Source organism: Coregonus lavaretus (genome assembly GCF_964263955.1).
Source record: "Coregonus lavaretus genome assembly, chromosome: 18".
Classification (NCBI taxonomy): domain Eukaryota; kingdom Metazoa; phylum Chordata; class Actinopteri; order Salmoniformes; family Salmonidae; genus Coregonus; species Coregonus lavaretus.
Window position 1 is genome coordinate 7844174 of NC_140005.1, and position 19736 is coordinate 7863909.

The 19736-nt window shown below is 45.1% G+C and overlaps 1 protein-coding gene across 6 annotated transcripts; it reads left to right on the forward strand.

The window, feature by feature from the left end:
- The first annotated feature begins 2247 nt into the window (after positions 1–2247).
- LOC311145977 (mitochondrial basic amino acids transporter-like) lies at positions 2248–19042 on the forward strand. Of its 6 annotated transcripts, none has more exons than XM_084182388.1 (5): positions 6183–6226; positions 13409–13470; positions 13913–14035; positions 14339–14422; positions 16427–19042. In XM_084182388.1, exon 5 carries the CDS (start codon positions 16427–16429, stop codon positions 17198–17200), a length of 774 nt encoding a protein of 257 aa, XP_084038514.1. In that variant the 5' UTR covers positions 6183–6226; positions 13409–13470; positions 13913–14035; positions 14339–14422; the 3' UTR covers positions 17201–19042. The 6 variants fall into 6 exon arrangements, with proteins under 6 accessions (XP_084038510.1, XP_084038514.1, XP_084038515.1 ...); XM_084182389.1 differs by having other exon boundaries at positions 13994–14035; XM_084182384.1 differs by lacking the exons at positions 13409–13470; positions 13913–14035 and adding an exon at positions 2248–3142.
- The last annotated feature ends 694 nt before the right edge of the window (positions 19043–19736 follow it).

The window sequence follows — 19736 nt, forward strand, 5'->3', positions numbered from 1 at the left end:
ACATACACCCACACACACATAACATGCACACGCACATGCATACTGACGCCACACACTCACACACACACACTCACACACACACACACCACATATGCTGCTGCTAGTCGCTTGACCCCTACCTATATGTATAGTACATACAGTAGCTACCTCAAATACCTTGTACCCCTGCACATCGACTCGGTACTGGTATTCCTTGTATATAGTCATGTTATTTTTACTCGTTAATCACTGTACCACTGTTTCAAATGTTTTATTTAATTTTTTATCTTATCTTTAACTCTGCATTGTTGGAAAAGGACCCATAAGTACGCATTTCACTGTTAGTCTACACCTGTTGTCTACGAAACATGTGACAAATAAAATGTGATTTGATTTGAGTAGCTGCTGCTTTAGCAGTAATGGGGATCCTAATAAAATACAAACACTAGTATGGCGGGAGTTTTTGTAAGAGAGCTATAGATAAAAAGAGAGCAATGGATCGACCTACTTGATTTCAAAGAGGGCCAGGATGACATTGACCAAATCACTATATCAAACAAATGGGAGCAAAAAGCAGGACTCATGCCAAAGGTGTCATGATAATGCAGAACAATTTTTACTCAACAGGCAAGGACATAGCTCATCAGTGTTCCTAGTAATATGATAGATAATATTCGGACTTTCCAAAGTGGATATAGGTGAGATCCAAGAACACCACAGAGAACCCCTCTCTCGCTCCTTATCTCCATCTCTCTCCCCGCTGGCACAGACGTCAGTTCAACGTCTAGTTTTGATTTACATTTGGTTGAGTTGTCACCTAACGTGAATTAAACTTGAAATCAACAAAAAAAATGGATTTAGGTTCAAAGTTGAGTGATTGCAAATCCAATCAGTTTTCCATGTTGATTCAACAACTTCACATTAAATGTTTTTGTTGAAATGACATGGAAACAACATTGATTCAACCAGGTTTTGCACAGATATAATAAATAAATAAACATAAATATGGGTTGTATTTACAATGGTGTTTGTTCTTCACTGGTTGCCCTTTTCTTGTGGCAACAGGTCTCAAATCTTGCTGCTGTGATGGCACACTGTGGGTTTGTTTTCAAATTCTTTGTGGATCTTTGTAATCTGAGAGAAATATGTGTCTCTAATATGGTCATACATTTGGCAGGAGGTTAGGAAGTGCAGCTCAGTTTCCACCTCATTTTGTGGGCAGTGTGCACATAGCCTGTCTTCTCTTGAGAGCTGGGTCTGCCTACGGCGGCCTTTCTCAATAGCAAGGCTATGCTCACTGAGTCTGTACATAGTCAAAGCGTTCCTTTGGGTCAGTCACAGTGGTCAGGTATTCTGCCACTGTACTCTCTGTTTAGGGCCAAAAAGCATTCTAGTTTGCTCTGTTTTTTTTGTTAATTCTTTCCAATGTGTCAAGAAATTCTCTTTTTGTTTTCTCATGATTTGGTTGGGTCTAAATGTGTTGTTGTCCTGGGGCTCTGTGGGGCCTGTTTGTGTTTGTGAACAGAGCCCCAGGACCAGCTTGCTTAGGGGACTCTTCTCCAAGTTCATCTCTCTGTAGGTGATGGCTTTGTTATGGAAAGTTTGGGGGTCTCTCTCTCTCTCAATTCAATTCAATTCAATTCAAACGGCTTTATTGGCATGGGAAACATATGTTTACATTGCCAAAGCAAGTGAAATAGATAATAAACAATATAATATAAAAAACAATATCTCTCTCTCTCTCTCTCTCGTGATAAAATAGGATACAGTTATGAAAACATGGGCATGGCAAGCAGGGGAGGGTCAGGTATCAGTGACTCAAGAAGTCAGACTGTAGGTGTGTAAGCCAAAAGGATTACACGTCTGGCAGGTATACAAACAAACACTGTTGAAATGTCCCAGTGCCTCAACATCCCAATGGATAAAATACACCCAACAAAGATATACAGAAGTATAAATAAACTATAGTATAAAAGCTAAAAAATGTAAGTACCTTTGGCCACTTTCAAGAATATAGCTGAATATGCAAATGTAACTAGCTACAATGTAAATATTTTTGCAGCTCCAAAAATTAAAATGCAACAATAACCATTAAAAAATAGAAATTGAACATACAGTGAGTTTTTTTTTCCAGATGTTATTTTTTTTCAGAATGTCTCAAATGCTACAGATGTTGCAATCTTGCATGTGTCTTGGTTAATATTTTACCGTATTTTCCCCCTAACATCTGGTCCAGGGTCGGTTTTGTTACTTGGGTACTAGGAGTAAAGGGTAACCGAGTGGCGCAGCGGTCTAAGGCACTGCATCTCAGTGCTTGAAGCGTCACTACAGACCCCCTGGTTCGATTCCAGGCTGTATCACAACCGGCCGTGATTGGGAGTCCCATAGGGCGGCGCACAATTGGCCCAGCGTCGTCCGGGTTTGGCCGGTGTAGGCTGTCATTGTAAATAAGAATTTGTTCTTAACTGACTTGCCTAGTTAAGTAAAGATAAAATAAAATACTAGGTTGGGGAGAGCTGATCATAAACCAGTTGTTTGGAGCAGAAAGTACTGTAATCAAGAGGTTTTGAAGACAACCGGTGCAAAATCAACTCGAGCCAATCAGCGTGCGGGGCGGTAGGGGTGTTGTCTTCATCACAGTGATCTCATTGGGCTAAATGCTTGCTTAAAATGGGCTTTGAATTTCACACGATACAGTCAGAAATAGAAACAACGTGTAGAAGGAAGAAGACACAGCTGGTGGGGGTAGATAGGTAGCGCCTCAATTCAATAATCTAATCATACACATTAAGCTACTTAGCGATCTATCTTATTAACGAGCTCACTTGGGTAGTGTCATCTACAGCCCTTCGCTAACTCGCTTTCATTCAGGAGGAGACGAGAGCTAGCTAGTTACTGTAGCTTGCAATTCAGCTATCCTTTAACGTTACAGATGCAGCCATCAAACTACAGGTGAAAACTGATAGTTAGCTAAATTATTCGTCTAGCTTGAAGCAATACAAGATTGTAGCTAGCTTTTGCACCAAGCCAGAACTTTGAATTAGCTAGCTCCCTTGTGCTACGAAGAAGAAATACGGGCTCATTGATAGCTAGCTTTTGACTAATTCAAAGACTCCTGAGGGAATGGACTTTATATTGGACTTTGCAGCAGGATGCATAGGAGGTAAGTTAAAAACTAGCTAGAAAGCACACCCTTGGATAGATTGCTTCAATGCTTGCTACGTGGCAGCACGGAGTCATGTAACGGTTTGCAAAATACATCAGGTTGGAAACGCTTTGAATGAATGATTCAGTGGTTTGGCTAGCAATGCTAGCTAGCCAATGCAGAAATGTGCCTAGTGATGGCGCAAGTTTGCCCAAAAAATGTAGGTTTCATGAATGGAAAAATACCGAGTACTGTTCAGTGTCTAGTCTGCTTTCGTGCCCCCATTGTTGTGAAAAATATTATATTAAATGTGCTTAGCAGGCTAAACCTGTTGGTTTATTAGAATCACAAAATATATTTTTGTGAACGTTTACGCTCACACCCAGACAATTCCATTCATTCCTAACCATGTGCTAGGAGTGTTAAAAATCAGCAGCCCCTCTTAAGCACCAATTATATTAGCGACATTCAACTTCACATGGTCAAAACTGATGAATATAAAAAGCAGACTAAGTAGTCTTCAGATTTTTCACGGTACAAAGAATACCTCCTCCCCTAAACTAAACCATGTGTAGTTTTAAACCTAGGTGGCGTTGTGAAATAGGACCTGTGTAGCAATTTACCACAGTTTCTTTGATTTTAAAACATTGTTAAAATTCTTATCCACCGGAAGTCAATTCCTAACTTCCTATCAAGATTTATAATGCCTTAGTTAATCCCATCTCAATTGATATTAATGTTGTCAGGTTAGCCAGAAAGACTGTTATTGATAAATAAACTATCATTATTGTGATACTGTCTCGGCTACTAATGTCTTGAAAGTGGGGGTCAGACAAATGTTCTTTAGGGTCATCTTTCTGCAATGAGTCATTCTCATGAAACTGACGTTTGACAAAATTCTCAAGTGTCATTTTTCATGAAATGTCCTCTTGGATCACTGAGATAGGGATTGGTACTGATCTATTTAATGTATTTTGATCAGATTTTATGCATTTAACTACGATTTCCACAATTCTTATTACTGCAGCAGTTTTCGAAGTCCAACAAAGTAATAAACAAATCAATTTCTAATATTTTTTTAACATTGCTCCCCTAATGAAAAGGCCTGAGTTAAACATAACACTGACATCTTTTTTTATACTGAACTAAAATATAAATGCAACAATTTCAAAGATTTTACTGAGTTACAGTTCATATAAGGAAATCAGTTAATTGAAATAAATTAATTAGACCCTAATCTATGGATTTCACATGACTGGGCAGCGATGGGTGGGCCTTGGAGGGCATAGGCCTACCCACTTGGCAGCCAGGCCAACCCACTGGGGAGCCAGGCCCAGCCAATCAGAATGAGTTTTCCCCCACAAACTGGCTTTATTACAGACAGAAATACACAAACATCTGTGGCATTGTGTTGTGACACAACTGCACATTTTAGAGTTGCCCTTTATTGTCCCCAGTACAAGGTGCACCTGTGTAATGAGCTTCTTGATATGCCACACCTGTCAGGTGGATGGATTATCTTGGCAAAGGAGAAATGCTCACTAACAGGGATGTAAGCACATTTTTTTTATTTCAGCGTTTATTTTTATTTATTGTTAAATTAAATGAATCTGACTTCCTAATTTGGCCGTTTCGTTAATGAGATGGCCAAGTGGGGTAAAGGCGGAATTTGAGAATAAGAACCTCATTCTGAAGGCATATAAGCGAATAAATTAACTCCTCTAGATGATGCATCATGGGTGAATAAAACTTTATTTCAAAACTGATTGGAGTTTTTACAGGAACTTAGCGTTACTAAAATGAGACACTGTTTGTACATAAATATTATAGTAACACATCAACTAGTATTAGGGCTCCCGAGTGGCGCAGCGGTCTAAGGCACTGCATCTCAGTGCTTGAGGCATCACTACAGACCCCATGGTTCGATTCCAGGCTGTATCACAACCGGCTGCGATTGGGAGTCCCACAGGGCGGCTCACAATTGTCCCAGCATCGTCCAGGTTTGGCCGGTGTAGGCTGTCATTGTAAATAAGAATTTGTTCTTAACTGACTTGCCTAGTTAAATAAAGGTAAAATAAATAATACATAAAAAAAACTAGTGTTAAAAAAAGTGTGATTTCTGGACAAACTACAGCAACATATTTTGTGTTTTATTCAATTAAGTTAGGTTTTTCTGAAGTAAAATGTTATAAAATGACCTGAGAATTGAGTCTGGATGAATTTCAGTAATGAGAATTTGGTTTGAAAATGTAAAATAATTCAGGCAAATGTATTTAAAATAAGACACTTTGCCAATAACTAGACATCTTAAAGCAAATTGTATTGGTTGCGTATGAAATTTTGCAGATGTTATCGCAGGTGCAGCGGAATGCTTATGTGTCTAGCTCCAACAGTTCATTAATACATTTTACATTTGAGTCATTTAGCAGACGCTCTTATCCAGAGAGACTTACAGTTAGTGACCCAACAATACACAACACACACACACAGAATAATAGTTGATTTTTGCAGATGCATCATGGGTTTTGTAACTCGTGATATAAAACTGGTTTCATGAGAATCACACGCATGCACAACCACTTCACTCAAACACCAAGCCAGAACACATACAAGTGCACCTAACCTGAAATTACCCTAGGCAGGGTTTTGTCCTGCGACGCACACAGGTGGTGTCAGACGCAGTATTGACACAGTATTGCATTTTCTTCTCGCTAACAATGTCAAGGACGCGGGTACAGTACAGTGAACAACTGATGGGCAGTCCAGAGAAGACTGTTTGTTTTTTGTGTAATGCACTTGATATTCAAACATGCACCCGCCGCCACTGAAACAGTGTTGTAACTTTGCATCAGGTCGTGGCTCATAGACTGAACAGTAAACAGCGTCTCCATGCTCTCTACTGTACCTATACTTGTATTTAGTTACCACTCTTTCTCCAAGTTGTCAGGTTTTGTAATTGTTTTACTACATCAGTTTCACATGGATTTAGCCCACATTACTTGTCAACCTCCTCCAACAAGCAAATGCTGACTAATTGTTGATCTTTTGTAATTTCCAGGTGCTGCCGGTGTCTTGGTCGGGCATCCTTTTGACACTGTAAAGGTGGGTTTATGTTTTATCTGGTTGGCAAATGCCTGGCACGTGTATCTTTTTCATAGAAATCGCACTGAAATGTCATTCTTATTTAGCTACCGTGGGGTTTATCGAGGATCCTCTAAAGTGCACGTTTTGAATATAATGAGGTTATCCGTGACCCAAAGTGTTTGATAAAGTATGAAATATGCATGCTCTCCCAATCAAAACATTTCAGGAACCGCATTTCTCGGCTACTACTTGCGTATAGCAGACTGCACTTATTTTCATACCACACAAACGCGGGTATTTTGGCAGTTTTTCTGACCTAGGGTCATATCTACCCACTGTTGTTGTAAAAGTAGAGCACATGGCATTAACCCAGTGTCTTTACTGCAACACAATCTGTTCTTGGAACGGAACAGACAGCTCCTCCCAGTTAGCTCAAGGACCAGAGCTAAAGAGCTGTTTGTTGTCTATGCATGGTATGTTGGCAGTGCATGGTATGTTGGCAGTGCATGTTGAAGCTTGCAGAGCAACCGTGTCAGATGCGCGCACAACAAACAATTCAACTTATCTAGAAGCATGCTAGGTTTCTGTCTGTTATAGTTAACATTTCAAGATTCTATTTTTTTTTTGTATGAGTGAGTGCATAGCCTCAAGCTCAGCTGACCCCTACACTCATATGCATAACCCAAATATCTTTCTGACTAACACCTAAGCCACATGATAGGTTGGAGCTGACCTTATGAGCTAACCACAGCATAGGTCATTGGAAAGCTCTGTAAATAAGCAGTTGAGTTATACACTTCATAGTCCCCTGTAGCTCAGTTGGTAGAGCATGGCGCTTGCAACGCCAGGGTTGTGGGTTCGTTTCCCACGGGGGGCCAGTATGAAAATGTATGCACTCACTAACTGTAAGTCGCTCTGGATAAGAGCGTCTGCTAAATGACTAAAATGAAATGAAAATGAATTGGGCCATGGACTCTACAAGGTGTCAAGTTCTACAGGGATGCTGACCCATGTTGAGTCCAATGCTTCCCACAGTTGTCAAGTTGGCTGGATGTCTTTTGGGTGGTGGACCATTCTTAAAACGCACAGGAAACTTTGGGTTATGGTATGTAACCCCGGTTCTCTGAAGGAGATGCGGGAGACCTCTCACTATGGGACACACCCTCTTTTGCAGGTCATTGGTTGAAGCCTTATTCAATCACGCCAATCAGAGCTTTATGGGTGTACGCCCTGCGTGTCTATAAATCAAATCAAACTTTATTGGCCACATGCGCCGAATACAACAGGTGCAAACATTACAGTGAAATGCTTACTTACAGCCCCTTAACCAACAGTGCATTTCTTTTTAACAAAAAAAATAAAACAACAACAAAAAAAGTGTTGAGAAAAAAAGAGCAGAAGTAAAATAAAATAACAGTAGGGAGGCTATTTATACAGGGGGGTACCGGTGCAGAGTCAATGTGCGGGGGCACCGGCTAGTTGAGGTAGTTGAAGTAATATGTACATGTGGGTAGAGTTAAAGTGACTATGCATAAATAATTAACAGAGTAGCAGCAGCGTAAAAGGATGGGGTGGGGGGGCAGTGCAAATAGTCCGGGTAGCCATGATTAGCTGTTCAGGAGTCTTATGGCTTGGGGGTAGAAGCTGTTGAGAAGTCTTTTGGACCTAGACTTGGCACTCCGGTACCGCTTGCCGTGCGGTAGCAGAGAGAACAGTCTATGACTAGGGTATATAACTCACTGCTCTGGTTTCCTCTTGCAAGAGGGGCAATCTGGTGAGATGTCTCCATCTCTTTCAGAGAACCGGGGTTACATACTGTAACCCAACGTTCTCTTTCAGTAGACTCGGTTCGACATCTCACTATGGGACACTTGCAAAACGCCCCGATTGCCAATAGCCTGTTTCCTGAGAAGCCTGTTGTGCTACATGGGAATGTGCCTGATCCATCCTACTCTGCTCCAGAGCCAAGGACTGTGTGTGCCAGGGAGGGCGCAGTTAAAGTCCAGGCGATAGAACCTCACCAAGGTGTGAGGGAAGCCCAACTAGCCGCCGCACAAATCTCCAAGACTGAGATGCCTCTGAACAGTGCCCATGACATGGCAATTCCTCTAGTGGAATGTGCCCAGACACCCAGTGGAGACTGCAATCCCTGACAACTGTACGCCTTGGCGATAGCCTCCACTACCCAATGGGAGAGGCATTGTTTGGACAAAGCCCTACCCCGAGCAGGGTTGGCAAAGTAAACAAACAGTTGGTGACAACTCCGGAATGGCCTAGTCCTGTCCATGTAGATGCGCAGTGTGTGCACCAGACACAATGGGTTAAGGTGCTGCTGCTCTGGAGAAGAGAGCGGTGGCTTGACTACTAGAAGTCATGGGAATGAACTTAGGAATGAACGCGGCGTTAGGATGTATCCTAACCTTGGCGTAGCCTGGGGCAAACTGAGTGCATGAAGGATGAACCGAGAGCGCATGAAAGTCGCTAACGCGCTTGGCCGTGGCCAAGGCGAGCAACAGAGCCGTCTTTATAAGACAGAGTCTTAAGATCCACTGTCTCCAGGGGTCCAAAGTGATCGCATCTAGAACCAGCGCCAAGTCTCATGATGGGGCAAGTGGCTTGGAGACGCGACGATACGCTCTCTTCATAAAAATACGAACAAGGATGTGAGCCCCGATCGTAGTCTCACCTAGTCCTGCATGGCAGGCAGAGAATGCCGCCAAGTAGACCTTAATGGTGGAAAAGGCCTTGCCCTTGTCAAGCAGTTCCTGGAGGAAGGAGAGAATGGCAGGGATGGAACACTGAAAGGAGACCAACTCTCGTTTCTCACACCACCTCTCGCATACCCTCCACTTCAGGTCGTAAAGACCTCTTGTAGAAGGGGCTCTGGTGGTCTGAATTGTGGCAAGTTGGACCTCTCACTGGCCAGGACCAGAGATCCATCAGCTCGGGATGAGGGTGAAATATTTCACCCTGCGCTTGGGATAGCAGATCCCTGCGCGATGGGAGGCGCCATGGTTGCGCGTACAGGAGAGGTACAATCTCCACCTGCCATGGCTTACTGGGCCAATGCGGGGCTATCAGGATGAGGGATAGCCCGTTCGTTCTCACTGTCAAGAATAGGTGGGGGATCTGGCCCACTGGAGGGAAGGCGTACAGAAGCACGTCTGGCCACTTGTGGGCTAGTGCGTCCACGCCTAGAGGAGCGTTGTGATCTCTCATCGTGAAGAACAAGAGACAGTACGCGTTGTCCTGCGACGCTTACAGATTGACGGTAGCCCTGCCGTAACGCCCCCACACCTCCTTGACGACTTCGGCATGAAGTCTCCACTCCCCTGGTAGGGTGTTCCCCCGCGACAGTATAGCCACATCTGAGTTTAGTCTGCCTGGCACGTGTTGCTCTGAGCAACAACAGATGTTCGCTGCTCCATAGCAAGAGCTCTCTCAGAGAGTGAAGTTGACGGGAGCACGTTCCTCCTTGGTGGTTGATATATGCCACCGTTGACGTATTGTCCGACCTGACCAGGATATGTTGGCCCTGTAGGAATGGACAGAAGTGCCTGAGGGCTAATAACAGTGTAGAGCTCAAACGTTGATATGGGCTGTACTCATAGTCTGACCATACGCCGTTCACCGAACGCCCTTCGTGGACTGCTCCCCCCCCCCATCCCTGTAGTGATGCATCCGTTGTCACTACTTTGCTTGTGAAGACTGTCCCAGTAGGGCAGCCCCGTGTCAGGAGGGATGTGTTTCTCCAGCATTGAAGTGCCGATAGACAATTTGCAGAGAGAAGCACGCGCCTGTGGATGGATAGGTTCAAGCAGAGTGAGGTCACCCACTGCTGGAAGTCTCTCATGACTGATGTTGCCGGGAAAAACAGTCAGTGGTGAAAAGACGTCGCTCTATCCATGGTGAGGGCTGCTCGACAGGCTACCGAAACAATCTCAAAAATATTTTCTGCTGGGTCTGTAAGGGTGAGCTTTTGGCCCGATTTATCCTGAAGCCTATAGCAAGCAGGTGCGAATACAGCTGGGCTGTGTGCTCCGCTGCCTGAGCCCGAGTGTCCGCGCAGATCAACCAATCGTCGACTCTTAAGCCTCTCTCCCGCAGGGGGGCTAGGGCAGTTCGGCACACTTTGTGAATGTACGTAGGGCAAGGGACAAACCGAATGGTAAGGTGATGTATTCGTGGGAGGGCTATGCCCTCGAAGGCGAACCTTAGATATCTCCTGCAGGATAAACTCTGTGGAAATAAGCATCCTTGAGGTCTACTGTGGTGAACCACTCGTTCGGCAGAATCGGATCTAACAGCACCATTCCCATGAAACGCGGGGGGGACCCCTGCGAATTGTTCTCTGTACCCCTGGTCTATTGTGCATAGGACCCAAGGGGAGACTGCACACGTGCGCCACTGCTCTCTGTGAGGAGCAAGGGATCCCGCCTCTCCCCTGTGGCAGTCGCCCCACTGGTGTCACTCTGCATGTGGGCAACCTGCCCCGTGGAAGGGACGGGGGCCTGCAAAGCCTTGCGCCCTCGAGAGGTTGATTGTTTTCCATGGGAACATTCTGAACCATAACCCTCGGCCCGTGGGCCTGGATGTGATAGGAACTCTATTTGAGAACTGAACTTGGGGAACAGTGGTGTTGACCTACCCCAGTGGTGTTGACCCGCCCCAACGAGGGCTTAGCAGTCTGGGGGGGACGACGACGACTCCTGTGCTACACCTCTGCTGTGTGTAAACGAGCTTGTGTGACCTGAGGCAGGACTCCCGAGGAGACTGGTCGTTGAGGTCGGAGGATCTCTGCCGGCTCCTCGAGCCCCCGCGCCTTACGCTATGTGTGCCGATTCTTCACCAGCAACTCAGTGCCTCAGGGCATCGCAACGAGCAGCGGAGACCCCCATAGCGTCATCCGGAGGGAAGTGCCGATTCTTCCCCTTCCCTCCGGATGACGCTAAGGGGGTCTCCGCTGCTCGTTGCTTGGCGTGATGCCCTGAGGCACTGCGGTGAGGGGACTGTCTGTCCCAGGGTCGGAGCAGCCGGAGAAGGCTGCTGAGACTTCTTGGGGATCCTCCAGTTCTGGGAAGGGGGTCTCATGGTGACGACCTGGGTGAACGTGGGCTTCTGGGGCTTGTTTCTGTGGTAACAGGGAGCCCAGCGCCTCAGTCTCCTTTTTCTTAGACTCGAACCTGGCCTGTATCTCCGATATGGCTGGTACAAGCAGTCTGGTGGAATCGATCTGTCCATTCAGGATCTTTCCCTTCTCCCTCTGTCACCCTTGCGTTGTTCAGCCAGAGGGCTCTCTGGACGACGGTCGCGTGCGCCATGACCCACCCAGAAGGTGGGGGAGGCGTGGCATCAATATCCAGTTTGGTGGCAGCGCATCTGATTGCTTCGAAGAAGAGGTCAGTTATTGACTCCTGCCTCTTCAGTCTGGCTGGGGTAGCACAAACTGAGCAGAGAGGAGACATTCTTCAGTGGCGTAATCCATCTCCTGGTCAAAGGGCGCTACCTGATGTGCCAAGAGACATGCCGTCATCCTCACTTCTGGATTGGTCGGAAATAAGGGAAAAGTGGGGGTTCCCCCGAATCAGCCTGATGCGCAGACGGAGGGGATGCCTAATTAGCATCTCCCTCCTCTGGGACTTCGTTGTCAACGGAGTTGTCCTCGCGCAAGTATGAAGCCTGGGTAATACTTTCCATGTACTTCGCTCTACGTCTAAGGACACCGGAGCCCAGCTGAGCGCAATGCACACAACTAGCGGGGTCAACGAGAGCCTCCATAGTGTGTTCAACGCCGAGGCAAGTAGTACAGAGCGTATGGGAATCCGTCCCGGACATGTAATGCCTGCAGTTGCCAGGGCGAGCATTGCTAGGCTTGTGCTGCTTTTTCTCCACCTTCCCTGATGACTTGGCCTGTAAGCCTGTCGACATCTCGTTTCGACCGGACGGACAAAAGCAAATGGAATTACCGGGGGGCTAGCAAGGCACTCCACGTGCTGCTACTACGATGTGAAGTCGGGAGAGACACGGTAACGTGAGCTTAAGCCAGTTAAGCAGAAACCGAAAGCTTTATTTACCAGGGTGGTGAGAAATAAATGCTGTCTTTATACTTTCGGTGTAGTGAAAGTAGAGCCAACACTGATGCTAGCTAATTAGCTGGCTGTCTTCACTTGAGTGATGCTAGCCAAGCCGTCGCGTGAGATACCAAGTGCCGACTCGGTGTGTAAACCAAGTAACTTGAGGTAGAACGCACGGCTGGGTTATCTTTCACAGGGGAATAAAAAAGAGATGGCGCTTCAATGGTGGGGGTAACACGCTGAAGAAACCGCACCGCTCGTGCTAGCCAAACAAACCGACGGAGAGCTAGAAACCCCGGGTAGAAGTAGCAAAAATGTGTGGGAACCTGCTATTAGTGGGATGCTAATGCATTGCAGTTAGCTAGCTAACAACGGCAATTGTGTGTAGGCCAGGAAACAGGTGTACTGTAGCTAGCTGACGACAAAAATAGCTGCTAACTGAGGTAACTTCACTCTGTAAAGTGAAGCTGAAGTTAGCAGAATTCCTGAAAAATAGAAAATAAGCCACTCCACGCTATGTGGTGGGGTGGTAACCCACACCGAAAGGAACAGTTAAGTTGGGAGCTAGTTTACTGAATAAAGCTGCTTAACGGGCTAGTAACCAGATCGTAACCAAATGGACTCGCGAAGAATGAGGAAACCAGAGCAGTGCAGGGTGTTCTATAGACACTCAGGCGTACACCCACAAAGCTCTGATTGGCCTGTTAGGCGTGATTGAATTAGGCTTCAACCAATGACCCGCAAAAGAGAGCGTGTCCCATAGTGAGATGTCGAACCGAGTCGACAAAGAGAACTGTTGAGCGTGAAAAACCCAGAAGTGTTGCAGTTCTTGACACAAACCGGTGTGCCTGGCACCTACTACCATGCCCCGTTTTTAAAGGCACTTAAATATTTTGTCTTGCCCATTCGCCTTCTGAATGGCACACACACAATCCATGTCTCAATTATCTCAAGGTTTAAAACGTTTTCTTTAACCTGTCTCCTCCCCTTCATCTACACTGATTTTTGAAGTTTAACAAGTGACGTCAATAAGGGATCATAGACTGACCAGGTGAAAGCTATGTTTTGTACACTCAGTGTATCTGCAGGTGTTCTTCTGTGTTTGTTTTTCCGTTTCACATTTTAGGGGTTTGCATTTTTGAATGCTATGGATCCCCCTGTAAACAAGATGCTACTTCCAACCTGCTGGTAAAATGATTTAAATTTTTTCAAGGCAGCGGGCAAGGTATTTTTTTTTAAAGAACATGCATTTTGTTACTTTAAGGTAATTTCTAGTAAAGTTATACCAGTCATGGCATAAAGTTCTCATTATTTAGCCTCAAAATAGCCTTTCTCATGCAGTTTATTTTATATAGCTGTGGAAACTAATAATCAGTAGGTTTAATTGTTTTAAAGATACAATTTACGAGGCTTGTACTGAAATGTTTATCTTCTCATACGATTAGTCTTCTAAGAGCAGTAATTTGCAGACACTGAATCTTCAAATATTTTCGCTGTGTACTCTTAATAATTTCTAAGCATACAAGTTATAACACATGCATCATGATATTTGTACATGATATTTTGACAATTGAGTCAGAACTTTATATATATTTTTTTGTGTTCATAATCGTTTTTTATATTAATACAGTTGTGGAGAGAGGGACACTGTTGGTTTTATCCCTGAATGGGGAGGGCTGTCTTTAACAGCATAAGTGTCACTGTGTTGTAGATGAGGGATATACAACCTCTGCACGGATGTGTGACCTAGCTAGTAAGTACGGTCAAGGTCTTCTGTTTCTCCCCTGTTTTATTTTGTGAAAAATATCCTCCAGATTTACAAAATAGCACCAAAAAAAACAATATATTATAATTTCACCCTCCTTTTTGTCACCCAAATTGCACCCCACTCAACTCTTAAACTGTAGTACACTACATTGCACAATAGTAAAGTTTATTTATATTCTCTTTTTCTATGCGTTTTTTTATGTGTAGTTGTGTAATGTGTATGATATTATTAAATGTGGCGGTATTGCCTTCTGTGCTTTTTCACTAACATTGAGGCTTCCATTTTCAGGTACGACTCCAAGTTCAGAGTGTGGACAGACCTCTGTACCGCGGCACGTATCACTGCTTCCAGTCTATCGTACGGCAAGAGTCGGTGAGTACGACCACCACCGTTACGGAATCAAGTTCCTCACAGTACCAAGTCTGTAGAATAGTGGTGTCAAACGCTCAATCCGCAAGCCCCCCCTCCCCCCCCACTGTGCTCAGAATGACAGAAAATAAAGACAGAAATCACAATGCAGCCAATAAAACAACATTTTCAAAACATTTGCCAAAATGCAATTTGTGGGAAAACTCCATTCTAAACAGCGCACCTGATGCGAGCGGTTCTATATGTGACAGAAAATCAGTTAGAAAGAGGGGGAATGTAAAGATGCAACAACTAGTGCTGTGACGGTCAGGAAGGAGATGTGTTCGGTCTCCTAGAGATGAACGTACTTTGGTGCGAAAAGTGCAAATCAATCCCAGAACAACGGCAAAGAACCTTGTGAAGATGCTGGAGGAAACCGGTACAAAAGTATCTATATCCACAGTAAAACGAGTCCTATATCGACATAACCTGAAAGGCCGCTCAGCAAGGAAGAAGCCACTGCTCCAAAACCGCCATAAAAAAAAGCTAGACTACGGTTTGCAACTGCACATCGTACTTTTGGAGAAATGTCCTTTGGTCTGATGAAACAAAAATAGAACTGTTTGGCCATAATGACCATCGTTCTGTTTGGAGGAAAAAGGGGGTTTGCAAGCCGAAGAACACCATCCCAACCGTGAAGCACGGGGGTGGCAGCATCATGCTGTGGGAGGAGTGCTTTGCTGCAGGAGGGACTGGTGCACTTCACAAAATAGATGGCATCATGAGGAAGGAATAGTATGTGGATATATTGAAGCCACATCTCAAGACATCAGTCAGGAAGTTAAAGCTTGGTCGCAAATGGGTCTTCCAAATGGACAATGATCCCAAACATACCTCAAGTTGTGGCAAAATGGCTTAAAGACAACAAAGTCGAGGTATTGGCGTGGCCATCACAAAGCCCTGACCTCAATCCTATAGAAAATTTGTGGGCAGAACTGAAAAAGCGTGTGCGAGCAAGGAGGCCTACAAACCTGACTCAGTTACACCAGCTCTGTGAGGAGGAATGGTCCAAAATTCTCCCAACTTATTGTGGGAAGCTTGTGGAAGGCTACCCAAAACATTTGACCCAAGTTAAACAATTTAAAGGCAATGCTACCAAATACTAATTGAGTGCATGTAAACTTCTGACCCACTGGGAATGTGATGAAAGAAATAAAAGCTGAAATAAATCATTCTCTCTACTATTATTCTGACATTTCACATTCTTAAAATAAAGTGGTGATCCTAACTGGCAGTTTTAGCATGGGCAGCACCATTGAGGGCTTCCGCCATTTTAAAGTTGTGGGGATTCCTATGGGTTGTAGCCTCAATGGCGCTGCCATGCTGTCACAGACGCTGTAATGGCACATACTGCATGTAAAGATGAGTCCCCTATCTATCTCTATGGCTTCAACAGAGGTCAGGGGCGGCAAGTAGCTTAGTGGTTAAGAGCGTTGTGCCAGTAACCGAAAGGTCGCTGGTTCTAATCCCCGAGCCGACTAGGTGAAAAATCTCTGTGCCCTTGAGCAAGGCACTTAACCCTAATTGCTCCTGTAAGTCGCTCTGGATAAGAGCGTCTGCTAAATGACTAAATTGTAAATGTCTGCCTAGCAGAGAGACTATTGGCCAGTCTGGGGGGAGGAGGTTGGGGGAAGACATATCAGTAGCCAAGGTCAATTGGGGTGTTACGCCTGCTGCTTGGCTAAATTAAGAGAACCACCTTGTCACTCGAGCCGGTTAAGTTTTAGGTTAAGGCTGTCAGTATTATAGTAGAATAGCAGCTTAGTATATTAGCATTATAGAATTGCCTTATGAAGAGTATGGCCTTAAACAGCATTTATTGTGGTCAAAGTGTGATTTGGCAGTGGCAAACTACTAATATGTTTGTTTGTGCCAAGTTCTTCAGCGTCATTCAACTTAAATTACCCAATTACTTCACTCACGTTTTCTCTCGCTCTTTCTCTTCCTCTCTCTGCCGTGTGTCCACAGATGACGGGGCTGTACAAAGGCATTGGCTCCCCCATGATGGGCCTGACCTTCATCAATGCCATCGTGTTCGGTGTCCAGGGCAACGCCATGCGCAGGCTGGGCCACGACACGCCGCTCAACCAGTTCCTGGCTGGGGCGTCGGCGGGCGCGTTGCAGAGTGTCATTTGCTGCCCCATGGAGCTGGCCAAGACGCGCATGCAGCTGCAGGGGTTGGGTGAGCGGAAGTCCAAGCAGAAGCTGTACAAGAACTCGCTGGACTGCCTGGTGCGCATCTACCGGAAGGAGGGCTTCCGCGGTATCAACCGGGGTATGGTGACCACGCTGGTCCGCGAGACACCGGGTTTCGGGATCTACTTCCTGACCTACGACGTCCTGACGCGCTCCCTGGGCTGCGAACCCGACGACCCCTACATGATCCTCAAGTTGCTGTTCGCCGGCGGCATGTCGGGCATCGCCTCGTGGATCTCCACCTACCCCGTGGACGTCATAAAGTCCCGGCTCCAGGCGGACGGCGTGGGCGGCCAGAACAAGTACAACGGCGTCGCGGACTGCGTGCGTCAGAGCCTGAAGCGGGAGGGCTGGCGGGTGTTCACGCACGGCCTCACCTCCACGCTGCTCCGGGCGTTCCCCGTCAACGCCACCACCTTTGCCACTGTGACTCTGTTCCTCATGTACATGCGAGACGATGAGGTCGCCGTCAAAGACTGTGAGCCCCAGCCCGCCCACTCCTCGCTCACTGTGAGCCCACAGCAGGCCCAGCCCTCAAGCCTGTGAACGGTGGAAGACTGTGTTTCTGCTCTGGTGACCCTTTATTGGATTGGAAGCGGTCCCACAATGCACCAGCTAATAAGCTGATGTGACTTGACCACTCAACGTTAGCGTCACGACGAAGGCTATTTTTACAAGATGTCTGTTCAGATGGTAAACCGCGCTTGTAAATACTTGTCCCTTTTTGACCCCTGGTTTTGTACAGAGCAGCCTTTTTTTATAGAATTGTTGAGTTTTTTTTGTGAACTAATTGGTCACTCGTGGGAGAAAGCAATCAGTGAAAAAGCACTAAAATGGCTGACCTGTTCATTCTTAGTCATCCCTTGTATATGTGTGCACAGCTGAGTGTATATATATATATGTATGTCTGAAGGGCTCAAGGTAATGACTGGAGCGGATTCCGTGGAATGGTATCAAATACATCAAACACATGGTTTCCAGATGTTTGATGCCATTCCATTGGCTCCGTTGCGGCCATTATTATGAGCCGTTCTCCACTGGTCTGAAGGTATGTACATATGCTCTACTGTGTAGATACATGAAGCTTTCCTATGAGCAGACTCATTAGTAGAGTCCTAGCCAGGGATTCCAAACTATGTCCTCGAACCTAACGGTCCGTTCACACAGGTTGCGGGGGAAAACTCATCCAGAAAGGAAGCCATTTCATTGGGGTTCTAATCAATGATTCTGCCGGGCTAGGACCAATGAAATGACTTCCTTGCATAGATTTTTACGGCGAGCAGTGTGAACGCGCCCTTAGGTCCGCGAGTGAAGATTCTCTCGAGTAACCTCTTTATCTACCCTGTTGGAATGGCACTGGTTATTCCAGAGACGGGTGCGATGTCTGCATTAGCTGGTCCCTGATTAAATGACTTGGCTGAATTTACACAAGCATTCCAATTCTGATCTTTTGCCCAATTGTTGATCTGATCTGTTTGGTCAAAAGATCAATTATTGCCAAATAGATCAGAATTGTGCTGCCTGGGTAAAAGCAGCCTTAGTTCTTCTTCAAAGTCCTAACTTCAACACGGATCATGGATTTCACCTCCGTCATGTCTCAGACCCTGTAAAGGTGGCACCTTATTGCTCATTTTACTGAAAGATTCAGAATTAACTGAAATATTTGCTCAAATGTGCTGAAATGATTGCAGTTAATAGCATGAAATGGCATGAGGAAAGTGCAGAGCGAATTGTTTTGATTAAACCTTTTTTTGTACAGTAGAATTGTACTGTATTCGAGGCAGCACAGTCCCTAGCAATAGACATTTACAGCCTGATTCTGTTACATTTTGGGCAAAAGTGGTACAATTTGTACATACAAACATGATATTGAATGATGTACATCTGATTTATTTTATACAAGTATGATATATGTAAAGGAATCTCTTGAATATCGCATCCTTTCACTGGGTAGGTTAAACATACAGCTCTTGGATATCAAAGACTTGTCTAATTGAATTGCAACCGTGTGTGGTTCACAAGGACACATTTCATAACTAGTTTCTATATGCTGGATGACACTGCTTGTACAGAGATGCGTACTACATTATGTATTTATACTGTGAATTTGGGTCAGTGCTTTCAGTCCCTCTCGTCTTGTTTATTTTACAGCACAATTTGTGTTGACGTAGACATTCAAGGGCAACTAAATGGAATGCTGCTTCCTTTCTGTTTTACTGTAATGTTAAACAACACGTCCAATCAGAGCTAGATATTTGTCCAGAAGAGCTCAAGAGCTTGAAAAGGCCAGTTACTCTTCATTTGTACGTGTCATATTTGTTCTGTATCGGTCGTAATTTCTTTCAACTAAAGCAATATGTGGAAAAATAATAAAACTATCTGATATGAGTCTTCTTTGTCATGTCTTTTCAAGACAAAGTAACAGAGTACAATTGTCAGTATTTCTGCCTAAGGCCAGGATTCAATACGATCGTGCTTTGTCGACTATGCGCCATTTATAGGTAATTTCCGATTGAGCTGACATACGGCGATGGGTCTAATGAACGTTGCCTTTAAAAGGTGCGTTGTCGTCAACAAAGCGCGATCGTAATGAATCCCGGCCTAAGCCTTAGCGTATGTAAGGCTAAGCCTGATGCTGCGTTCATAACCTCTAGTTTATTTGTAAATACCAGCATACGACTGGGAAAATTCCACTTTAACGCCTCTCCAACTGGTAATTACTAGTGGGAAACTTGTCTATCATCCTGAGCTCCCACATGCTAACCTCTGACGTCACCTGCTAAGGGAAATGACCTCGATAACAGCATTTCTGGCAGTTAAATGCAACAAAACATTATTCATGAAAAGCAATCTTTTAATATGGTTTTGGAACGCCTTTATTTGTTTGAGCACGATAGCTGTACGTTTACTGTATGGTTGACGCAGTTTGTTTGCCATTAGCCTGTTGGCGTTCTCAACAAGTTAAAAGCGCGTGAACGCACACAACTCGTTGCTCATAGTTTACAGCTCAGTCAAAGCTCTTCTCTGTCCAGGCACCCCAATGGTTGAACCTGCTTCCCCCTGAAGCTAGGACAGCAGAGTC